At 43.3% G+C, this 23,618-nt stretch overlaps 1 protein-coding gene across 1 annotated transcript; it reads right to left on the reverse strand.

Annotated features, from left to right (window-relative positions):
- Nucleotides 1-5,171: 5,171 nt before the first annotated feature.
- Nucleotides 5,172-21,267, reverse strand: LOC130493106 (3-hydroxy-3-methylglutaryl-CoA lyase, cytoplasmic-like; the record flags this gene model as incomplete). The annotated part of the gene is made up of 3 exons (XM_056866858.1): nucleotides 21,166-21,267; nucleotides 7,822-7,899; nucleotides 5,172-5,279 (listed from the first exon to the last, which is right to left on the reverse strand). Coding segments are annotated over exons 1-3 (288 nt in total), but the record flags the coding sequence as incomplete, so codon positions are not given.
- Nucleotides 21,268-23,618: the final 2,351 nt, after the last annotated feature.

A 23,618-nucleotide genomic window follows, 5' to 3' on the forward strand; every position in this document is an offset into this window, starting at 1 on the left:
CCCCGCCCCACTCCCCCTGCAAAAAAAGCTCCAGAATCCCTGCACCAACATGACCTGGAGGAAAATTCCTTCCTGACCCCAAAGTGGCAGTCAGCATTACCTGGGCATATAAGAAAAAAGCCACAAGAACCGAGCACTGGCTTATCCCTTTCTGCCTTTTCTCTCATGATCTGCCTAGCTTCATAGTGACTCATCGAATCAGCTGTCAGATGGGCATCCAGCCTGTGCTGAAAAACCTCCAGAGGAGGAGAGCCTACTACCTCTTGAGGAAGGCTGTTCCACTGAGGAACCACTCTATCTGTCAGGAAGTTCTTCCTAATGTTTGTGTGTATGATTTATTTATTTGTATATCAGAGAAAATAATACATTCTGTTGTACAGAAACATATGGGCGTGCAGAACTGCCTCAGGAGGTTTTTGAAGAGGCAGCATATAAATATTTTAATGTTAAAAATAAGTAAAAAATATTGTATTCTAATAGTCGATAAACAATATCCAGTTCTTTGCAATTCTACTTGATTGTTTTTCCTTCCGTTCTCTTTTATAAGAAGATGGTTACACTACATTCCAGATCCTTTTAACCAGTCCATCACAGATGTCAGTTTCTTCCATTTCCACTAACAAATACATTTTTGAATGCTTTGTGAGGGCCATTTGTATTGAATGTTTATTAAATGCCTGAGGAGGGGAGTCCTGCTTGAATGCTGTAAAGCAGTATTAAAAACATCATCAATAAAACAATCACTTAACTGTGCCCTGCCTTTTGGACTCCAGTCCCAAAAATTTTAATTCCTGTATTAAACAACAAATGTCACCCAAACCTCCCAGACCAAGGGAAGCCTATGAAACCAAATATCTACTGTAAGGATAAATCAGTGTGACAAAAGTCTATGGTTTTAATGGTTACCGCAGAACTGAAAATACCGTTAAAAGGCTACACTGGAAGTACGACTCAAGCTCTATGAAACTCAATCATTGCAAATCATGTTTACATAATGTATTTGTCTCCTTGGTATTTTTCTTGTAAGCAGAGTCTTACTTTATCATGTACTTTTAACATTTATGCAATTAACTTTCAAAGTGCAGTAAGATACTTAAGCAATAAGCATTTCAATGGCAGCTGTTTATCATTCTTGGCGATTTCGATTATAGGTGTGGGATCCTGTTTTATATGGCACCTTTGCTACTGCAGAATTTTTTTTTTTTTTAAAATTTTTTACTTCTGGCTGCTTTCAGTCAGAAGCCCTCTGCCAAACAAAATGTTAGAAGGGAAATGGTAAAAGAGCTTTAAAATACTAAAAGGGGAGAAAAGAAGGAAAAGAAAAAGAAAGAAAGAAAATGAATCCATGCTGGAAACATAACCAGCAGCTCTATTCCCATGACCTAAGAAAATAAAGAAAGGAGTACTAAGAAGGCATAAGCAAGACTGCACTCCATCTCTAAGTGACACGGCCTTAGCATATAAACAGAATTTAATCTAAACATCAACTAAGCTATTAAAACAAAACATCCAGACTTGAAATGAGAATAAAAAGGAATTGTTTCTTCTCCCCCCCTCCTCCATATCTGACAAGGCTAAGCCAAATTTGCTGCCCACAGGAAAATGATGGAATTAAAAACACATTTTTTAAAAAGAATCAAGGGGGGAGGAAAATGGTGGTATATGCTTGCTTTGTACATTACTAGATGGAACAATTTGGTCCTTCAGTGCTATAACCACCAAACCTCAATGTTACACTGTACAATGAGCGAGGATAAGTTTTAATAGAGGCATAAGAAATTATATAGGTTTTATCTTATGTCCCTACTTGATGGAGCTCTCTTGATGGAGAGAAAGTGGTATGGTATTTCCTCCCATACACTAGGCTCACTTTGTTAGTCACTCCATGAATGTATATATATTTATTACATTTCTATCTCACCTTTTTTCTATCACAGAACTGAATGGGGGCATACATGGGGGTTCCCAAGGAGTCTCCCAATCAAGCACTGATGAGACTCAGACCCACTTAGCTTCATTAAAGCTGCTGTATGGTACATCTTTGGACCATATCCTGGGCCTCTTGTTTGCCTCAGGATCGATTCACATGACCATTGGTTGCCTGGTGACCATCTAAAATCTTTCATGTGCCAAGTTATGGCCCATGATTAGGTGGTCAGTTGTGTCACCATACATGCCCTGTGTGTGTCACTACAAACACTCTTGTGAGAGCAAGCATGGTGTAGTGTTTAAGAGCGGTGGTTAGGAGCAGTGGAGTCTAGAAAACTGGGTTTGATTCCCCACTCCTCCACATGAGCTCTGGAGGCTAATCTGGTGAACTGGATTTGTTTCCCCAGTCCTACACACGAAACCAGCTGGGTGACCTTGGGCTAGTCACACTCTCTCAGCCTCACCTACCTCACAGGGTGTCTGTTGTGGGGAAGGGAAGAGGTTTGTAAGTCAGTTTGAGTCTCCCTTAAGTGGTAGAAAAGTCGTCAACTCTTCTTCTAGGAGATATGCAAGAAGCTAATCCTCAACTCAAGAGCAACTGCATACAATGAGCTATCCATAAACATGATGTCAGCAGGCACAGGATTTTAATGCTGTTTTCTAATAGCTATCATGAACATCAACTGAATACATGATACTGGCCCAAACAGCTGTCTTCAAGGGCAGCATCCAATAGTACAGTGCAGGATGTTTTTCTATAAGCAATGAAAATGAAATGGTTACTCCTGGTTCCATTTCATGGTCTCGGAAGTCTTGAGATTAGCTTGGTGTCATTTCAGATTTCAAAAGCAAGATACAAGTTATTTTAAGTACCTTTCAACAATGTGAATCATTTTTCTTTCCATGTAACCGTTGTCGTGTTTATAGGGATTCACAAATATTAATGTTTATTAATACACTCTATATAACGTGTACTCAATTGCATTCCTAAGTACAACTGTCTCTTTAAAAGTGGAAGGTGCTTCTGACTGTTTACATGAGAGTAAAAATACCACAAACCATTTTAAATCAGTTTATCAACAGATTAACAACCTGAATACCCCTGATTTGTTAGTTACTTAATAGATGGGCAGCCCAATCCTAAAGGGGGAGGTACTTATGTTGCTCTTGGAGACGGCGTAGCCACGCTGCCTCCAGAGCAGTTGCTGCAGCACAGCGGGGAATTAAAAATAGTTTCCCCCCTCCCAAGCCCCATGAAACTCTCCATAGAGTTACCCTGCTAGTAAAAGATTTAGCTGATCAATTGCACCAATTAAAAAATCAAAACGTGCAATCTTATGATTAAACTATGACCTTCTCTACCCAATCCAGCCTACAATCCTGGCTTCAAGAACATAAGAAGAGCCCTGCTGGATCAGAACAATATTCTTTTCTGCTTGGAAACCAATCACATGCTTCTGGGAGCAAAGTATGAAGGCAAGCCTTCTGTGCTCTTGGAGACTATCAACATTTATTTATGAACATTTATACCCCTCCTTTGTCCACAATGGGGAACCAAAGCTGCTTCTCCTCGCCTGTGTTTTATCCTCTCAACAGTCCTATGAGGTAGGTTAGGATGCCAGAGTGTGACTGGTCCAAAGTCATCCAGCAAACTTCTATGGCAGAGTGGGGATCTGAACCTGGTTCTCCCAGATCCTAATCTGACACTCTAACCACTACTCAATAGAAATTTCATTCCGTCATCAATGGATCTATCCCTCATGGATTTCCCTAGTCACTTTTAAAATCCATATAAGTTAGTAGCCATCACTACAGCTTGGGTAAGTGATTCCATATGTTAATAAGTTAATTCACTGTGTGAAGAAGTAGTTTCTTTGGTTTCTACTTAATGTACCGTTGATCTAATTCACTGGGTATAGAAGTATTTCACTAGTAGCATGGGAGGAGAAAAATCTTTATCTATCTACTTTTTCCACACTATGAATAGTTTTATATACATCTATCATATCCCTCCATTTCCCCTTAGTCATCTTTTTTTCTAAATTAAAAATCCATAAATATTTCAATCATTCCTAGTTTGGAAGGTAATCCAACCTCGATTATTTTGGTTGACCTTTTCTGCAACTTTTCAGTTCTATAATAACCTGTTTCAGATGGGGCAACTAGAACTGCACATTTTCCAAATACAAATGAACCATCAATTTAACCATTTTAATCCCAACCATCCCTGACATGGAATTTTCTTTTTTCCCCCAGTACCAGTAGACACTGATTCAAAGTTTTCATAGAGCTGTCCACCATAAACCGAATATCCATTTCTTGGTTAGTCATCCCCAATTACAGTACATATGTGAAGTTATGATTCCCCCTCCCATAAGCATAATTTTATACTACGTTTTTCTCATTTGCTATTTTGTTTCCCATTCACAAAAACTGGGGGAGGTCCTTTTTCCCCTTTATCATTAATGTACTTGACAGACCCAGATTTATCATTTTCAAAGCTTCTTCTTTTCTTGGCAGCCTTGTGATAAACACCAACTATTTATATTACAGATTAATCTCATGAGGGATGAGCACAGGAAGCTAACAAAGATTTTCTCTCTGGCAGGATAAACGCTACTAATATTTAATATCTTCACTGAGTAGCACCAAGAATATTTCTGTTTCACACAATTAACATTATTGCTTTTCAAAGAATTGCCAAGTTTAATTTAGTCCAGGAAATTATCTGAAATAAATATTGGGATATTGAGGATTACTTTTTGAGGAGGACCATTATGTACAGTTCTAGCTTTACTCAAGCCAGATGGATTTCATATCCACAAAAGTATTCCCACATAGTGAACATTTAGTGTAAGATTTGATTCCAATTCACTGGGCCAGCTGACTCAAACAAAGTTTTGGTCTTCTTCTTCTTGTTTAACTACGTTACCATTTAACATTTAGGATTGATAGAACCCTGAATAAAAACAGAAATAGCAGCCTTCTAACCCGGAAGACTTACAATTTGAGTTGGGTAGGTATCAAAAAGATGAGGAAACAGAGAAGAGGAGATGGGAACTGACAGTGGATAGTGGGGAGAGGGCAGGCATAGACAGGTGGTATCTGAAAAGAGGAAAAACAAGGCTAGGTAGGGGAGTAGGACAGTGGTGGTCAGGAAGGGAATTGATTTGACATAAGATGTGAAAATACTGCAGCTTTCAGTGTAATTGTGATTATGCCGCTATTAAATATTTACCTACTTGAGGTACCCATTTTGAAGAAACAAAGCTCGTCACTTCTATGACAGGCAAACCACTTTTAGAAAGTCGGTCGATTAACTCGATTTTGACATCTGTAGAAACTATAGCCTGTGAACAGGGGGGAAATATTTTCTGTATGCCATGTGGTAAGAACATTTGGGACAAAAAAGATATTTATAACATTGTAAAACAAAAAAAAATTACCAGTGATGTTTTAAATTATTATAAAACTCGTAACCAGATGCTGTTTTCTTAGGCATAAGAAAACTGACACAGGCAGGAAAATGGCCCAAGAACCAGTTGTGATTCTCACAGACAACTGTTGGATCTTCTCAGAAGTCTGTAAAAGCTACTCTATTTATGTACTTGCTTACATTGGGCTGGATCCTATGACTCCTTTATGCTAAGTGAAGAAGCTTTCCTTTGACAGAGCACACCATCTCAATTAGCACAAGGCAGCCATAAAATCCAACCAACATTAATAGACATCTTGTCAACAGAAAACAATTTTTAAATACACATTTAAAAATTCTTACAAATTATTTAAAAAATTAACTGAAACTAGTAAAACTCTATATGTGAAACGATATAAAACACAATGGGAATCACCATTAATTCCCAAGTGACCAACAGAGCAACAGTGGCTAATGTTCCACCATACAGTTCTGAAGACTTCAGGGACAAGGTTTTCTTAAGAGGGGGAAGCAAATTCCATGAATAAGATTTTGACATGTGTCTGACAAAGGGAGCTTTGACTCTCTAAAGCTTTTACCCTGAAATTCTTGCTGGCCTCTAAGAAGCTTCTTTACTTGAATCTGTTCTACTGCAGACCAACATGGCTACCCCCTGAAACTTTCTTCATGAGGGTATCTGACATAACTGTAGTATGTGAGAATACCACAATTATATAGTTGGGGCCAATTGCATAGATCTTTCCCACCTGATCATCACCCCATCCTCTCAGCAGGATTTCTGATCAAGACTCGTATGTGAGGCCCATGCTCATGACCACAATATTCACGTAGCTGCTACACCCAGGTCCAGGGTACATCAAGGATCATCTCCTCCTACGTGAACCCTCTTAAAGCTTAAATTCTCCCTAGAGACTCTGTCGTATGTGTCCTTACCATCTGAGCTGCAGTCACTAGTCACAAATGCCGTCTCAGTAGCGGCAAACCTTATATCAAGCTCCCTCCCCAGTTAAGATTGCTTGGTTTCTTTGTTATGGGTCTTCAGACCACAGGTAAAGGCCATATTATTCCAGAGAATATTTGCAACCTGATTAGGGTTGCCAACCTCCAGGTAGTAGCTGGAGATCTCCTGCTATTACAACTGATCTCTAGCCAATAGAGATCAGTTCACCTAGAGAAAACGGCTGCTTTAGCAATTGGACTCTTTGGCATTGAAGTCCTTCCCCTCCCCAAACCCCGCTCTCCTCAGGCTCCACCCCAAAAAACTCCTGCCAGTAGCAAAGAGGGACCTGGCAACCCTAAATCTGATGTCTGCCTGATTTATTTTAACTTAATTTTCTGTGACCTAGTTATTTGATTTTTTTTAAAAAAATGTTTTTTTTAATTCATTGTGGTGTTATATACCTTTATCTGCCCTGAAAGTTGTTGAAAATGGCAGTGTTTAACTATTTGAAAAAACAAATAAATAAAATGTGAACTGTCACCACGAAGAAGTTGCTCTCACATGGCTGAATATGCTCGTGAAGATGGCCCAATGACAAATTTTTTAGGACTGAAACTTAAATCTGTCAGCATGCCTTTTAATCACTTTTATCTTATAATTTCAGGTCGGTAGCCATGTTGGTCTGCAGCAGAAGAGCATGATTTGAGTCCAATGGCACCTGAAAGACCAACAAGCTTTTCAGATATCTGACAAAAGGTGCTTTGATTCCTGAAAACGTACACCCTGGAAATCTTGTAGGCCTTTAAGGGGCTACTGGACTTGAATCTTGCCCTTTTATCCTATGATACAGTGGACATATGGTTTGGATTCCTGCATTACAAAACCCAACGTCTTTCCAATTTCACGTGGGTAAAACTGAGAAGCCCTCCAACTGATCATTATCATGGAAGACTTGCAAGTTTCTTCTTTTTTGCTACATCCACCACCTTTAAAAGCCTGGCCACCCTAGAGCGATTAAAGGCCTTTTAACCATAGCAAATGTACACAAAAGGGCTAGTTCTGAAGGAGCTATTATTTTATTGATGAGATTTTTAAGTTGTAACCATTGGGTGTACTTTTCCAGGATCCCCAGTTCTTGGAGTTGCAGAAGTGTGCACCCATGGGACTGCATAATTTCCCCTTTTGAGTGCAGTCACCAAAGACACTGTGGAATTGAGGAGAAGCATTCTCTTTTTCATCCTTGGATTCTCTTTCCTGACATTTTGTACAACTTGGCAGATGACACTGGAGCAAAATACTTGGGCTGAATATGGGACTAATGCTAAATGGGATGGGACTAGAGGAATCTGCTCACCCCTACTTCCCATCATCTTCCATTATGGTATATTTGTATTAAAAAGAGAAAGATCTATTAATATAAAATTATAATCTTATCTGGAGTGACAAACATTGCTTTCCAGACATAGACACGTAAAAGGTCTACCTCAGATTCCAACAACCATGATTATTAAATTACCTTTTCATTCTGTAATCCATCTCTTGGACCAACTTCTACTATCTTAACAAATTCAGGAAATCCACTTGTGAGCAATTCCTGAAATGTGACAGGGAAGAAATTTGGAAACATATTAAAGACCAGGATTAAAACTGTGTTAAAACTTCTTCCAGGGTGAGTAAACCCAGAACTGCTTTCAGGAACAGGAAACAATTCATTTTATTACACTATCTTCCCACCTTTCCACTAAGAAGCTCAGGGTAGCATATACAGCTCTTCACCTACCCCATTTGAGCCTTACAAAAACCCTGTGAGGTGCATTAGGTTGAGAGACAGTGTCACACCCAAAGTTACCCATTGAATGTCATGACTGAGGGACTAACTATACATTATGTTTTCCTTGTATCCTCCCTGGGTCCTGGCAATCAGATATTTGCTGCAATGTCAATTCAAAATTCTATTCCCAGGTGCATAGAGCCCAATGCTATGCGGGGAGAGGGGGCTTATCTTTTCCAACTAGGGTTGCGAACTCTGGGTTTGTAACTATCTAGAGATTTGGGGGGGGAGCCTGGGAGAGGGGGTTAGGGAGGGGAGGGTATAATGTCATGCAGTCCACCTTCTAAAGCAGCCATTTTCTCCAAGAGAAGCGGAATAAATGTTTTAAATAAACAAATAAGCAATTAATGCAATCTGAAGATCAGTTGTTGTTCCAGGAGATCTCCAGCCCCCACCTGGAGGCTGGCAACCCCACTTCCCACTGCATTTTTTTCCTATTTTGAAGCATCCCTGCCAAACACTATTTGCTCTTTTGGGGAAACATGTGTTTACTGATGGGTTGCATATGTTTCCCCAAAGAGGCAAATAACACCTCCCTGGGTCTTCCTGATCACAGGCAAACATTCTATGTCTAGTATTATGTAAAGAGTAACAAACAAAACTATCTCAGAGTATGTTTAGAGTGCCTTTTCTTCCCCATAGAGTTGATACAATTTTCGTCTACAGAGTTAGGGTTAAAGAGCAGAAATTCCAGAGCAGATGGCAAAAGTTGAAGGCAGGTGTGAGCGCCATCTCCCTTCCTTTAGAAATTAAGCTTCATTTAGAATTCTAAAGGCTTCCCATAAAATAAAATTGATACAGCCAGGAAACAAATTTAGTTGTAGATGCTTTTAAAAATTCTCTCTAGAATCATGTGCTGAATACCTTTGATTTGGAGCCAGCAAGAAAGGGTGACCAAATCTGGTCCTTTTAGGCGTAGTATCTGGTTCCTTGTTACCAATTCATATGGGAATGAGCAATGTGGAGGGCTGTGATAATAGGTATTTCAGCAGGCTACTTTGGGAGCTGCACTTTGGGACCTTGGCCCATTCGCCCTGCAACCTGTTCTTAAAGTGGCCCACCACTACAATTAGCTGTTTGCCAGGACCTTTGACTAGGGCTGTTAAAAAAAAATCGGTATAGTTCGGCTTCGGCAAAATTCAGCCCGTTTTTATTCGGGCCGTGCCAAAGTCCGAACTCCCCCGCTTCGGATCCCCGAAATTCAGGGGGGATCCGGAGTTCGGGGGAAAATTCGGAAAATTCGCCCCCCAGCGTGCCTTCAGGGGGATTCCCTTTAAACCTAAAGGCGCGGGGGGGGGGGGGCTTTAAACAGATCTGGCCCCCCAACAATCCCCTCTGCGCTGTCTGCGGGTTTCCAGACACTCTCCCAGCCCTGCCGGGACTCCCGGCAAGGCTGGCGGGGGGTTGTCAAGCCCCTCTGCGCTCTCTGCGCAGGCAGCGCAGAGGGTTTCCAGACCCCCCCCAGCCCTTCCGGGACTCCCGGCAAGGCTGGCCGGGGGTTGTCAAGCCCCTCTGCGCTCTCTGCACGAGGGGCCCTTTAAACAGATCTGCGCCTCCCAGACCTGTTTAAAGGACCCCCTCCCCGCGCCTTCATGGAAGCCCCGTGAAGGCGCGGGGGCCCCCCGAATGTGCCGTATTTATTCACCGAACCCCCGAAGTCGGCAAATTCGGCTCCCCCGTTTCCCGCCTTTTTTGAGTTCAGTTCGTCCGAACCGGAAAACAGCCGAATCGGGGGAAATTCGGCTGTTTTTCGGTTCAGCCTGAACCGAATCAACAGCCCTACCTTTGACTATCAAAAACCTGGCTTCTGTATAACTGGAATTTGATAGTTAGGTTTATTTGCTAGTGATACCCTGGGGAGGAGAGCAGACTAACAGTAACTGAGGGTTTTATAATTTGATTAACTAGGCTGATAGTATAATCAGGCATTAGGCCTATGATCCACAATAACTCAGTATTCAAAGCCAACAAGCTAAATTCTAACACCAGTTGCCCTACCCTAGTTGCCCTGCGCTGAATTTAAGGTTCTTGCTTCAACACCTGAAATGCCCCAAGGGAAGCAGCTCAAGAAGCCTGACTGCCCCCTCCCCTCACAATAATGGCCTTCATTTCACCAAGTTCTCATGGATCAATGAAACTAGCAATGAACCAGGGAAGATTTGTGCACTGAAAAGCTGGGAGTCGCACAGATGCTGAGGCAAGAGTCAGAAACTCATTTCTCAAGGAAAACACACCGACTGGGAACCTCAGTATGTTCGCCACTAAACACAAAGCCATCTTTCATCCAAGGTGCATCTTTTGTAACATCACAAAAAGGAGAGGGAGAAATTCTGCAGCTGAGTGAGCAACACAGCACAGGTACCTTTGCTTTTTTGGTAGCTTTCTCTCACATTTAGTGCCCTTGGTGTTACCTGCCACAAACTGCCTGCACATATTAAATTAAGTCCCATGTAGTAACATCCTTCAATGATTGCTAAAGTACAGTGAAAATATTTTAGTACATTTACTGTGCATTTATGTGAGCGCTGTAAAAAGAAATCGGAAACAGCTGTATAACATCTCTAATCACGTGCAACATCTGGCACTCTAAACCCTTCTTGGACCAAGCTGGGCCCACACTTGCCGAGAACATAAACCTATTTAAAATGTAAAGGCAAAACTTTCACATCTGCTGCATAACAAAACCAATCTGCCTTCCTTAAAAAAAAAACCCTATTATAAATTGAAAACCACCTCACAAAGTATACATATATATTTGAGGTTTTCCATGATTATTAGGTAATTGCTCTTACAAAGCAAATGCCACATTAATGATATGACTATGTCTGTGACAGAAACAAGAGGATCTAAAATGTGCTAAACAAATCATACCTTAAACAGAATACATTCAAAATGCACATAAAACTTTTATTGTCATAACTGTATACTATGTAAGCCAAACCTTGTAAAGTAGACTGATCACAAACTGTACCGCTGTATACGGCTGCAGTCCTCCATGTTTCAGAAAACGGCAAATGACATGTGATTATATTATGGATGAGCTTTTGTAAACCACCTTATGGTGATCGATCAGTTATACACATATAGCTAGAAAGTGGTTTGATTATGGTTACCACTTCAGTAGTCCTTGGTTTTCTTCTTTCAGTTACCTGTGACAAATTAAGCCTGCCTCCTCCTCTTTTGATCAACACCACATCTGTTTTCAAAGAAATGGCTTAGAATCAGGGCTTTACACAAAGGGCAGGATTTAGTTTTCAATTCCTTTGGGAATCTTCTCCCAGTGGTCCCCTGCCATTGTCTTGTTAATTGTTTCTCCACCAATTCCCAGTGAAATTACACAGGGCCAAGTGATGTAGGGAAAGAAAAGAAGTAGCTACACAGATCCCAACTACTGGAGCCCAGAACTGAAACTAGCTCTCTGGAAATACAGTCCTTAGGAGTCACACCATTCTATGTCCTTGATATCAGAAGGATGCTTAGGATTGCACCATGGATGTGACTGAAGTACCATGTATAGAATTAATAAAAACAATGGTATTTCTACAAGGGATGTATTATTTTGCTGCCCTAGTCTCTGGTCCCAGACAGTGATGGTACTGAATTTCACAAATGCCTTGTTCGGTATAAAAATCTGACCAGCTCCTAATGTTCGGCTGCGCGAAACAAGCGACAAGTTTTCAAGTTCTATCCCTCCATCTTGGTGTGTGTTTCATGATAGGGTTGCCAGCTCTGAGTTGGGAAATACTTTGATATTTTAAGGGTGGGTATTGAGGCGGGCGGGGTTTGGGGAGAGGAGGGACTTCAATGGGGAACAGTGCCTTAGAATCCACTTTCCAAAGTGGCCATTTTCTCCAGGGGAACTGATTGGTTGTAATCCCAAGAGATCTCCAGCCAGCAACTGGAGGTTGGCAACACTATCCATGAGATTCTAGAACATAGTGTCAGCATACAACATACCAGGTCCCCAAAGCCAGCTGTTGTTGTTGTTGTTTTTGGCACTTATATTGTTCTTTAAAGTTACTCCTTCGTTTTGGTGAAACTCTCACTGATGGATGTGAAGTGCGTGACCAATCTACCCAGCCAAGTAGCATTGACATTCTGCCCTGCACTGGTAACACAGACCCTAGAACAGGGTGTCGAACTCAATTGTTAGGGGGCCGGATATGACATAAATGTCACTTGGTTGGGCCATGCCATGCCTCGCCAGCCTAGATTGAAAGTGATGGGGTGTGTGGGAGGTGGCTTGCAGGCCGGATAAGAGCTCTCAAGGGGCCGGATCCGCCCCTCGGGCCTTATGTTTGACACCCCTGCCCTAGAACTTCTTACCATTCCAGGATAGGACTTACATGTCAATATAGTAGTATATGAAGGGACAGAAAAACAGCTTTTCTTTGTTTTTTTTTTACAGTTTTAAAAATTATTTACAGAATTTAAACTTAGCAATGTTCAACGTTAAAAAATATATTTTTTTTAATCTGTAGAAGAGAAGGCCAGTAAACAACCTGACAGTGTAACAGCCATACATTCAGCCAAAATACTAAGAATTAAACTTTAAATACACATCAAAGTCTGGAGAACTGTTTCAAAGTCTTAATATGATGGTTAAAACTATACAAAGGGGCTCACTGGAAAGGCTGTCCTATAGTTACATTAACTTTTCTTCTGTAGTTTGATGCAACAGAATTTATGCCTGGTCATTATGGGTAATGAGTGGTTATTGAATTAGATATTGGCTCAAGTGGTGAATACTATGGGTGAATTGTGCAGAATATCAACAAGGAAATGGTTTACATAAAAGGCTAAGAGCCTGGAGCATTCAAGTTTTCCATTCATCAGGTGCTGCCAAAGAAGAACAAACAGTATGTAAAACAAACAGAAAAGTGTCCCCCCCCCAAAAAAACCCCAGAAAGCAGTGCTGTATTCTCCCCTTTCATCCTCAGCCCCATATTAAGAAGGGAGAAAAAGTACTACCGAAGCTTGAAATGCTTTCTGCTTGGAAATGTCCCAACCCCCAGGTTACAAATTGATGAAAATACATAATAGAAAATGCCACTAGCCTTTAATCATGGGATTACAGACTTCCCAAAATTACCCAAGCAAACAAACTTCGTACACATACACATTCATAAGAAGCTGCTAATACCTTCCTGGCATGTGGAACATAGAACTCAAAGACATTAACAGAAGACTTACCTTAGTTCTGATTATGGAAATGCCACCCAGATTGCTGCTCAGTCATTTCCACACAGGTTATTTGCCTCGGGTTTGCTGACGGGAAATGGTTTTCTTTCCTCCTTCCTCACAGCATTGTGGTGCATTCACGCACCTCCTGAGGGTTCCCCACCTTGTCTCCCCTCTTTCCCAAACACACTTTGCAGTGACGTTTTGGGACCAGTCACAGTAAAGCCTGGATGGCTGCTGCCATGAGAGTGGGAGGTTTGGATTTTTCCAGTCCCACCCAAATGGCAGCCATTTTCCCTGCCCCATCCCTACTATGGCCATTTCCTCCTATCACCACGAGGAGGCTTTTTATTTAATGGGCAAATGAATATCATTATATCATTATAATGATAAAACAATCCGTTTATCAGGTAATATGAATTTCCAGCTTTCATTCTTGAAAAAGTAATTGTCTGCCACCTTTTGTTGCAGAGATATGGCTTTCACCTTCTAACTGCAAAAAAGGATCTCGAGGTTTACTTAGAATAAGAAGAGTTGGTTTTTATATGCTGACTTTCTCTACCACTTAAGGGAGATTCAAACTGGCTTACAACCACCTTCCCTTCCCCTCCCCACAACAGACACCCTGTGAGGTAGGTGAGGATGAGAGAGCTCTAACAAAGCTGTAACTGCCCAAGGTCACCCAGCTTGCTTTGCATGTAGGAGTGGGGAAACAAATCCAGTTCACCAGATTAGCCTCCACTGCTCATGTGGAGGCGTGGGGAATTAAACCTGGTTCTCCAGATCAGAGTCCACCGTTCCAAACCACTGCTCTTAATCACTATATCATGCTGGCTGAAAGCTGAGGATTCGCAGAATCTGATGCACATATCATGCTATCATTATAATGATATAACAATATGAAATTGCTGATTTTTGTAATGGAAAAAGCTGTGGTTCCACAGGGTATGTGTGCAGCTGTAGCCACTGCAAAGGGACTGGGATAAGGAAACCTGCCATGAGGAAGTCCTTTTTCCACTGTGCTGTATTGGCACTGCAGCAGCAATGGGGAAACTACACAAGACCATCCCTGCATGGAAACATCTACAATCTAACACAGCCCCTCTACCTATGCACCTAGGCAAAGAGGGCTTGTGGATGATCCCATTCCATCCAGCAATAATCAAGGAAAGGCCCATCCATGCATGGAGCTATGGTTCTTTAGGCTTAGTTTAGACTTGAAACTATGGCAGAAAATTGTTGCACACGTGTAAGCAATATGTAGCAAATTTCCACGAAGCAAACTTCTACACAATGATTCAGGGTGGAGTCTGAGCTGAATTGTGGTACATCACTAAGAGGAAACTTACACATGCATGCTCATCATTCAATGATATTGCATGACTGGGTGAACAGATGTATGAAGCAGTCACTACGTGCACAGATGTCACCTCATCTCACATCCCTGTAAATGTAACACTGCCTAATGAGTAACATAAAATATATTGAATCAAGGTTAAGGAGAGCATGCTCCCTGGAGTTGCAGGGGTCCAGCTCTTTACCAGGGGAGCAGTCTTGTTCTGAACACAACTGTCTCTTCATTAAAGTTTTTGTTGGCAGTCTTTCTTGCTATAACATAAACATGAAGGAAGCACTTTACACACAGAACACCGAATCATCAATAGTGCAATCCTAACCTGAGTTATACTCTTCTAAGCCCACTGACATCAATGGACTTAGAGGGATGTAATTCTGCTTAGGACTGCGCCACCAGTGACACAACAGCATGCACGCATCAGTCCCCAATCATTTTACTCAAATAAGGGATACCCATTATGCAGTGAGGAGCCCCATGGCGCAGAGTGTTAAGCTGCAGTACTGCAGTCAAAAGCTCTGCTCACGACCTGAGTTCGATCCCAACAGAAGTTGGTTTCAAGTAGATGGCTCAAGGTTTACTCAGCCTTCCATCCTTCTGAGGTCGATAAAATGAGCACCCAGCTTGATGGGGGTAAAATGTAGATGACTGGGGAAGGCAATGGCAAACCACCCATAAACATAGTCTGCCTAGTAAACATCAGGATGTGACGTCATCCCATGGGTCAGTAATGACCCGGTGCTTGTACAGGGGACTACCTTGACCTTTACAATTATGCAATGTTCTGGAACAAGGCAACAAAATATAGGACTGGGGTCTCAGCATCCATTCAAAGATACAGGAGTAGTTCATAAATGGAGCAAGCTGGTAGAATTCAAAGTCGCTTTGACTGCTTCCACACAGCAAGGATTCTCCACATTGCTCTTGTTGCCAGTTGTGAATGCAGACCCATTGGCAACAGAGCTTCCCCATGGTTGTTTTCTGCACACTTTCCTTCCTTCAGCTCTTTGTAACTACAGTTTCCTCTCACTCTGCCACCAGAGGGATTCTGGGTGGGGGGTGGGGGTGGAGAGATAACCGCTACACAGAAACAGCTGGACAGAATCTCTTTTTCAAATCCCTTTTCCTCAAAATATTTTGTCAGAGGCTCGCACAGATGACCATTTCACCACACATTCTGTCACCAATTGGCACCTGATGTGCAGTGGGATTCTGTGGAACACTTGGTAGCATAATAATAATGTAGACAACCAAGATATCCCAGGTGACAGAGCCCACTGCAAGGCAGTTAGCATCATTAGTATAGTTTCTTATTGACAAACAGAAAGTGAAATCAAATTGTTCTTATCTCAAAGCATTCAATATAAGCAATGGGAGTTGGAGAAGGGGGTATTTTATTCTCAGTGGAATACATGAGAACTATCACAATTTTTTTTAAGTCAAAAGTATGGACAAGAATTCCATGCAGAATAAATGGTATATGAACACTGGTAATGCAAAGTAAACCAACAGCACATTGTGGGTTTGAGAATGAGAACCTGATGGAAAATATAAAGCAATAAAATGGTCCAAATGATCTAAGACTTTGTAGTAGTAACCTCAAATTAAAACCATGCTTTTTGGGATACACAATACTAATAAACTAATTACTACAAGTAATAACGGCTTCTAAAATCCATTAGGACAAAAAACATCTGAAATAATAGAATGCACCAAAGGGTATTGCTGATCTGAATACTACTAGATTTGGAACATGAAAGTGATAAAACTCCTCCAAGGTTTGAAACCAATCAAGAATGTATATATAAAAGGATGCAGGTTTTCCTTTGATGTTCCAGTCTTATCTTAGTTTCACCTTCTCACATACCAAACAAAATATTTTGCAACTCTTCTAAGGGCCTCTTCATCCACTGCTTTTGTTTTTAGATAAATCTGTCTAAGCTTTAAGTGCATGCTCAAAATGTAAAGTCTGAATATTGCAAATGTGTATATCACACAGGTATACTCAGATAAATACACACTTAGTTCAAAGCTCAGGTTTCCCCAATGGGCCAAACAGCACCTCCCCCAGGGGTATGTCAGGGTGGAAAATGGCATGGGGGCTGAAGCCCCTTCTCCACGTGTGCCACAGTCACAATATGAATAGGGCACCACATGCATGGGAACTGAGGGGAACCCACAGCCTATGTCTGACTACTACCAGGACACAGGGTGGGGACTCTAGACCCAAGTTGTGTACTGCATAATGCACTAACAGCCCATTACTTGACTATGCAGGCTGTTTCCAAGGCTATGGTTCCTTGCCACTAAATATTAAGAGATCTGCTTCTCTTAGAGCCAGCCTTCCATGCCAGCCCAATAAAACTCACTATCTTATACCTTCACTTATCATCAACTGTCCACATGTAAAAAGTGAGCTTATTTCTATCTGATCACTCTTTTCTAAGCCATTGAAATGTTCCAGATCCCCTTTCTTAGCAACGCAGTACAAAAGCTGCATTCTTCTGCCCACCCTAAAGTTATAAATTCGTAACCCAATGCTTTTTCAACAAATGTTTCCTATACCAAAAAGGAAGCGTATGTTAAAGTAGTGATGCACACCATATTTTATATCTGGGTACTGACAATCTGATCCCATTAACTCCAAAACGACAACATTGGTTTCAGTGTCTCATCACAAAGGATATCTAAAGAAACTGGACAGAGAAAGAAACTCTAAGGCCATTTATGCTTGGTTCTTAGCCGCGCAATCTCTGCAGAACTGCCCTGGGTCTTCTTTTGAGTTCTTCATGATGTACCAAGGCTTCAGAAACTCTTTTATCACTAATTTAAAGTTAGCTATGGCCCCAAAGCGAAGGAAATCGAGTAAAATTCAGTGAATAATTGTTGTAATGGTAACGTCACATTTCCCCTTCCATGCCCCCACACCGCCCCCTCCTTTCCCCTCCCACCCCACTCCTCCCCCAGCCAGCCTTCCTGCAAGCCCTCCCATGAAGCCCGCCAGAGCTCCTGGAAGCCAGCTCAAATGACAATGGGGACTGAAGAACGGGTGCTTATTTCTGTAACAGCGTGAGGATCGCCATTCTCCAGATCCCTACCCCCACGCCTTTTTTTGTTGTTTCAGGGAATCACTTCCTTGATAAAATGATGTATATACAACCAGAAATGAGTGGGTAAGAGAAAGACCCAGCGTCCCACATCCACCCCTCTTTTGGCAATTTCCCACTGAGTAACCAAAAAGCGGGGGGTGGTGCAAAGGAGCGCTGGGTCTTTCTCTCACCCACTCATTTCTATTTTTACATTGTTTTATCAATAAAATGCACTCAGAATTTTTTAAAAAGAGATGCAAGATCACATAATAAAGAAGCAGTTTGGGTGGGGGCTTGTATAGAGCGACCCTGAACAAGGCGATGGTGGCAGGGGGAGACGAACAGTGTGGAAGAAAGTATTTTAAACAGCATACAAACACACACACGGGCCTTGCAGTGATCACAGGTGGTGGGGGGGAATGGACGTCGCTCAGCACCTCGTTGCACCTGGCAGCAACAAGCTGATGGCGGAGGAGGGCTGGGCCTGCAATGCCTGAGGGGGCTGCCATCGCCGCAGCCTGCGGGTTCCCCCCACCGCCATTATGCGTAGGCCCCACTTAGGCCTGCGGAGGAGGAGGGGGTGATGGCGGGTTATACCAAGAATGCTGACAAACACAAGTTGTGTAAAACATACTGTGAAGGAATTTTGGAACACACACATGAAGTTGTTCTATAATGAATCAAATTATCAAAGTCAGTATTGTCTATTAAGGCAATACTGCGGGTCTGTGATACAGTTCTGGGACTTCAATGTTGCGTGGGAAAACACCCAGTGTTTCATCTTTTCGTGTGGCCCCAAACATAAATTGGAAATTGTGATAGCAAAAATGCCAAAGAAGCAGAAACCAGTTCTAGTTAGGCATCTGCAAAATTCAAAGGGAAAGTCCAGGAAATTGGTCCAATATAGTGAAACAATTCAAATGACCCATAGTTTATCTATATTTCTGAAATAGTCAACAGAACCTAACATTGCTTGTGTCTGCCATACATCCACGGTACTTTGTTTATTAACCTCTATTAATAACAGCTAAAACCCCAAATGCTTAGCAAGCAAACTTTCTAACAGTCTGATGCCGTTCCCTGCTATTCCTGTGAAAGAACAAAAGAGAACTTGGGAAAGGATCAACTGCAAGAGAGGTGGGTGAACATAATATGGGATGAGAAGAATAATTTAGGCATTGTGGCATACCCTTCCTCTGCTCTTAATACCAGAACTGTGGGGAATTAGAAAGGGAAAAAAGAGGACACGTCACACTGCTGAAACATTTCACAATTTTAGGATGCTTCAGTATCAGACCCATTCCCCACCACCACCATACAGATAATACAATGGAATGACAAAGTTGGCTAGGGCAGAAAACAACAGTGCAATCCTAGGGAGGGTTACACTGATTTCAGTGGACATAGTTTGGAATAACCCTGCCTAGGATCATTGCATACAGTATTCAAATTTGCCTAGTGGAATGGTTTGATGCAATATGAGAACATAGGGTGGCTGGAAAGACTTTAGGAAGCATGTGGAAGGAGAATGGCATTCCATCCTGTCAGCGCTTTCTGATGGCCATTCTAGCGTCTCCGTATTTTGTTCTCGATTCAAACCTTACAGCATCTGCAGAAGTATGGGTGGGCCAACAGATGCCAATGTCTTCAAGGCAAGCAGTGAAGTAACGAGGCTGCCAAGGTGAACAGATCCTTGCCTAAACAAGCTGCCTCTCCACAAAAATGGAGGGCGGCATGCAGGAATGTCACTCGAATCTACCATGCTTAATTTCCAGTGAGGAGATTGTTGTTCTGCTGGTACAGATCATTATCCAGAACCTTCCCTCTGTCCTATCTGATTTACTTTCCATGAAGGGGTGGGGGAAATAATCAGCATCTGGCTATACTATTTCTTGAACAAGCTAAGGAGAGAGAGAAAAGAACAGAAATAGAACGCACATCAGAATTATACTTGAAACAAGTATGCAGGTGCATAAGCCTGCCATCACTTGATATGCTATGAATTCTACTGCACATTCAAACGTGCATTCCTATTCATAATTAGCACAAATTATCACAAGTGATTATATCTAACTAGGGCTGGAAAGTGGTAAACATGGACAAGGCCTAACAGCCCACATAAGAATAGTTTTAAACTCTATTGGCACTTCCCATGCATACATTTTTGCATATCCATCTTTGTGTTTCCCCTCTTCTCATAATGTGCATGTGAACACACATCAAGGCAAGGCAGCAAACTGAATGAAAACTGACACAACCAGTCATCTGCCCTGAGTCTCAGAGAGAAAGGCAGACAATGAATAATACAGTGTATGCATGTGTGTGGATAATAGCCTGTGCATGCATATATGCAACATTGTTTATTTACTGTCCACCTTTCTTGCTGGGACTCAGGGCAGGTCACTGGTTGTGCCACTGTGTCAAAATGCATGCACTATCCCACCACTATAATTCAGATCATTCTGCACAATGGGGTGGGGGGGATGGGCTCAGACACTCATACGTACAAAGTTATCTGAAAAAGCAATATCTAAGAGCCTTAGATTAAAACTGTACCCAGATTTTATGAGGATATCAAAGAGTGTGGGAATGAAAGTGGAAAATATGGGCCAGGCTTCCCTTTTATGCATCCTTACAGCCATTCTCCCCTCCCTTCCAAGTACATTCTTACTGGCATATCCAAACTCTCATCCTAGCTAGGCAGTCCAGCTTTGCTTCAGCAGCCAGAAATGGGGAGGGGGGAGGACAGGGGCTGGAACAAGGGGCTGCAAGGTCTTTAGGTAGTCAGCTTGATAACACTTCAGCAAGCAGAGAGGAGGAAGAGACAGACAGCACCCAATCCTAGGCACGTTTGCCCGCAAGTCAGTCCCACATACGGTTGCCAACCTCCAGGTACTAGCTGGAGATCTCCTGCTATTACAACTGATCTCCAGCCGATAGAGATCAGTTCACCTGGAGAAAATGGCCGCTTTGGCAACTGGACTCTACGCCATCGAAGCCCCTCCCCTCCCTAAACCCCGCCCTCCGGAGGCTCCGCCCCAAAAACCTCCCGCCAGTTGCAAAGAGGGACCAGGCAACCCTAGCCCCAGACTGTGCAAAGGACTTGCTCTTAAAGGGGGAGCGTATCCATCACCCCATGCAAAGCCAACGACAGCTCCTGCACCTTAGCGGTCAAACAGGAGAGAGAACTCGGGCTGAGCAACGCTGCTCCCCCCCCACCTCATCCCTCCTAATGAAACAGGAACCTAGCCCTCCCCCTCCTCACACGTCACCATCCAGATCCCTCCGCTCCAGCCCAGGGATAGGGGCGTGGCATCCGCGACCCCCCTCCCGGGCAGAGAGCCCCCTCTTCCAGCCGCCAGGCGCCCTTGCCGACGCAGAGCCCCCGCCCCTGCGAGGTCGTACCTGCGCGGGGGGCTGCAGCGCGGACTCCCCGACCCACAGCTGCTCTTTGAGGAGGTGCTGGTGGCTGAGGCAGTGCTTCACCGCCGACGGCACGTTGCCCATGGCGCGCGCCTCCCTCCCCCGCTCCCAGGGGCGGCCAGGTCAACCGCGCTTCCCACCAGCCAGCGCTACGAAGTCGCCGCGGGAGCCACGGGGCGCGCGGCGGCTGCAGCCTCCGAGGCCGGCGCGCGCGCGCGGGGGAGGGCGCGGAACCCCGGGCGAGGGAGGCGCCGCTCGATTGGCTGGGGCGGATGCTGAGACTCGGGCCGCCGCCGCATCCCTCCCGCGTGGTGATGCTACGCTCGGCCTCTGCGCCGCCAGGTCACGCGGCGAGGACGCGTTGGGCTTCCGACCCCCGGGCCCGGGCCCGGGCGTGCCTAAGGCTGTACAGAGAAACTGCTCGATTACAGGTGATATTCAAACTAAAGTCGATGCCTTGACCTGGGCTGAATAAAGACCTTGCATTCATGGCTCACGACCCATGCTGATTTCTCCACCCCCATCTCTCCCCTGGACATCACAGACTCTTCTGCAGACCGCACCTCATCCCATCACGCCTGCTAGTCACATTGACATACTGTTAACATTTACATACCCATGCTGGTCTGAATTCACTCAACTTAAAGACAGATGGATTCATCATTCTGGCTGTATCTGAAGAAGTGAGCTGTGGCTCACGAAAGCTCATACCCTACCAGAACAATATTTTTGTTAGTCTTTAAGGTGCTACTGGACTCTTAAGGTGCTACTATCTGAAGAAGTGAGCTGTGGCTCACGAAAGCTCATACCCTGCCAGAACATATTTTTGTTAGTTGATTCTTGTAGGTTATCCGGGCTGTGTGACCGTGGTCTTGGTATTTTCTTTCCTGACGTTTCGCCAGCAGCTATGGCAGGCATCTTCAGAGGAGTGACACTGAAGGACACTGTGGCAGGCATCTTCAGTGTTACTCCTCTGAAGATGCCTGCCACAGCTGCTGGCGAAACGTCAGGAAAGAAAATACCAAGACCACGGTCACACAGCCCGGATAACCTACAAGAACCAATGAACTCTGACCGTGAAAGCCTTCGACAATATTTTTGTTAGTTTTTAAGGTGCTACTGGACTCTTGCCCTTTTCTACTAAGGCTGTACAGAATTAGTTTAACTGCCCAGTGTCAGTTTGGAAGGCGGTCTGGGCTCATTTTGGGATTTACTTCCTGAGTAAATGGATGCAGAGGGGCAGCCTGAGCGAGGCAGGCAACAGGGAATGCCCTTCCTCCCATCCTGTCACCTCACATTTTATACTCTCAGCAGTTAGGGTTGCCAGCCTCCAGGTACTGGCAGCACGGAGGCTCAAGAATACAATTCCACACTGGAAAATAACAAATGAATATGTAATAATATCAGAGCATTAATTCATGCTGAAAACATAAGGAACCGTAACATCATAAACTGATAGTAACATTCAAACCACCTCTAGAAAAACCGAACAAAGAACCTCCTGGCTGGGGCGGGATCCTCCCGTCCCCAGGTAAATAGTATAATAGTCCCGAAGTAGTCCACAAATAAATAAGGTCCGAAAAAGTGCAAACAAAGGAGGACGTGTGGCTAGTCGTTGGTGCACGTTTCAAGGGCTTTCTTCAGCTTCAGCACAATTCAAGGCAACAATAAAGCTTTTAAGTCCATTTGGAAAATCAGCACGTTGTCCGTAGACCGTCAGCTGTGAAATTGACAAACAATCATGCTATAATATTACTTAAACAATATTAATCAATAAACTTGCTATTGCAATCCAATGAGTAGCTCATGCTTACCTAGAAATAATGCGTCTATGTGAGATTCAAGTGCGCATGTCATTTCTTGTAAGCGGTAAGGTGAAGGGGGGAAGTACATTCTTTATAGTGTGGGAAGCCAGTCAGTGCAAAACCTCCCGCCAGTTGTGAAGAGGGACTTGGCAACCCTATCAGCAGTCCAGTAGGGTAGAGTTCCCAGGTCTCTACTGGCAGTGGGGTACACGTGGGGTTGCCAGGTCCCTCTTCACCATCAGCAAAGCCTGAGGAGGTTTTTGGGGCGGAGCCTGAGGAGGGCAGGGTTTGGAGAGGGGAGGGACTTCAATGACATAAGAGTCCAATTGCCAAAACAGCCATTTTCTCCAGGTGAACTGATCTCTATCGGCTGGAGATCAGTTGTAATAGCAGGAGATCTCCAGCTAGTACCTGGAGGTTGCCAACCCTAGGTACATGGTGGTCACAGAGTGAAGCCTACAAAGAAACCCCTCCAATGCACAGCCACAGGAGAAAGTGGGATGTGTTCTATGGCACATCTCAATTCACACAGAAGAAAGTACTGGAAAATAGGAAATTTAAAAGCAGTCCTATACATACAATGTAAATTGCATTATTCAAAACCCTTAGCATCATTTTAACAAATGGGAT

Source organism: Euleptes europaea, unplaced genomic scaffold (assembly GCF_029931775.1).
Source record: "Euleptes europaea isolate rEulEur1 unplaced genomic scaffold, rEulEur1.hap1 scaffold_302, whole genome shotgun sequence".
NCBI classification, from domain to species: domain Eukaryota; kingdom Metazoa; phylum Chordata; class Lepidosauria; order Squamata; family Sphaerodactylidae; genus Euleptes; species Euleptes europaea.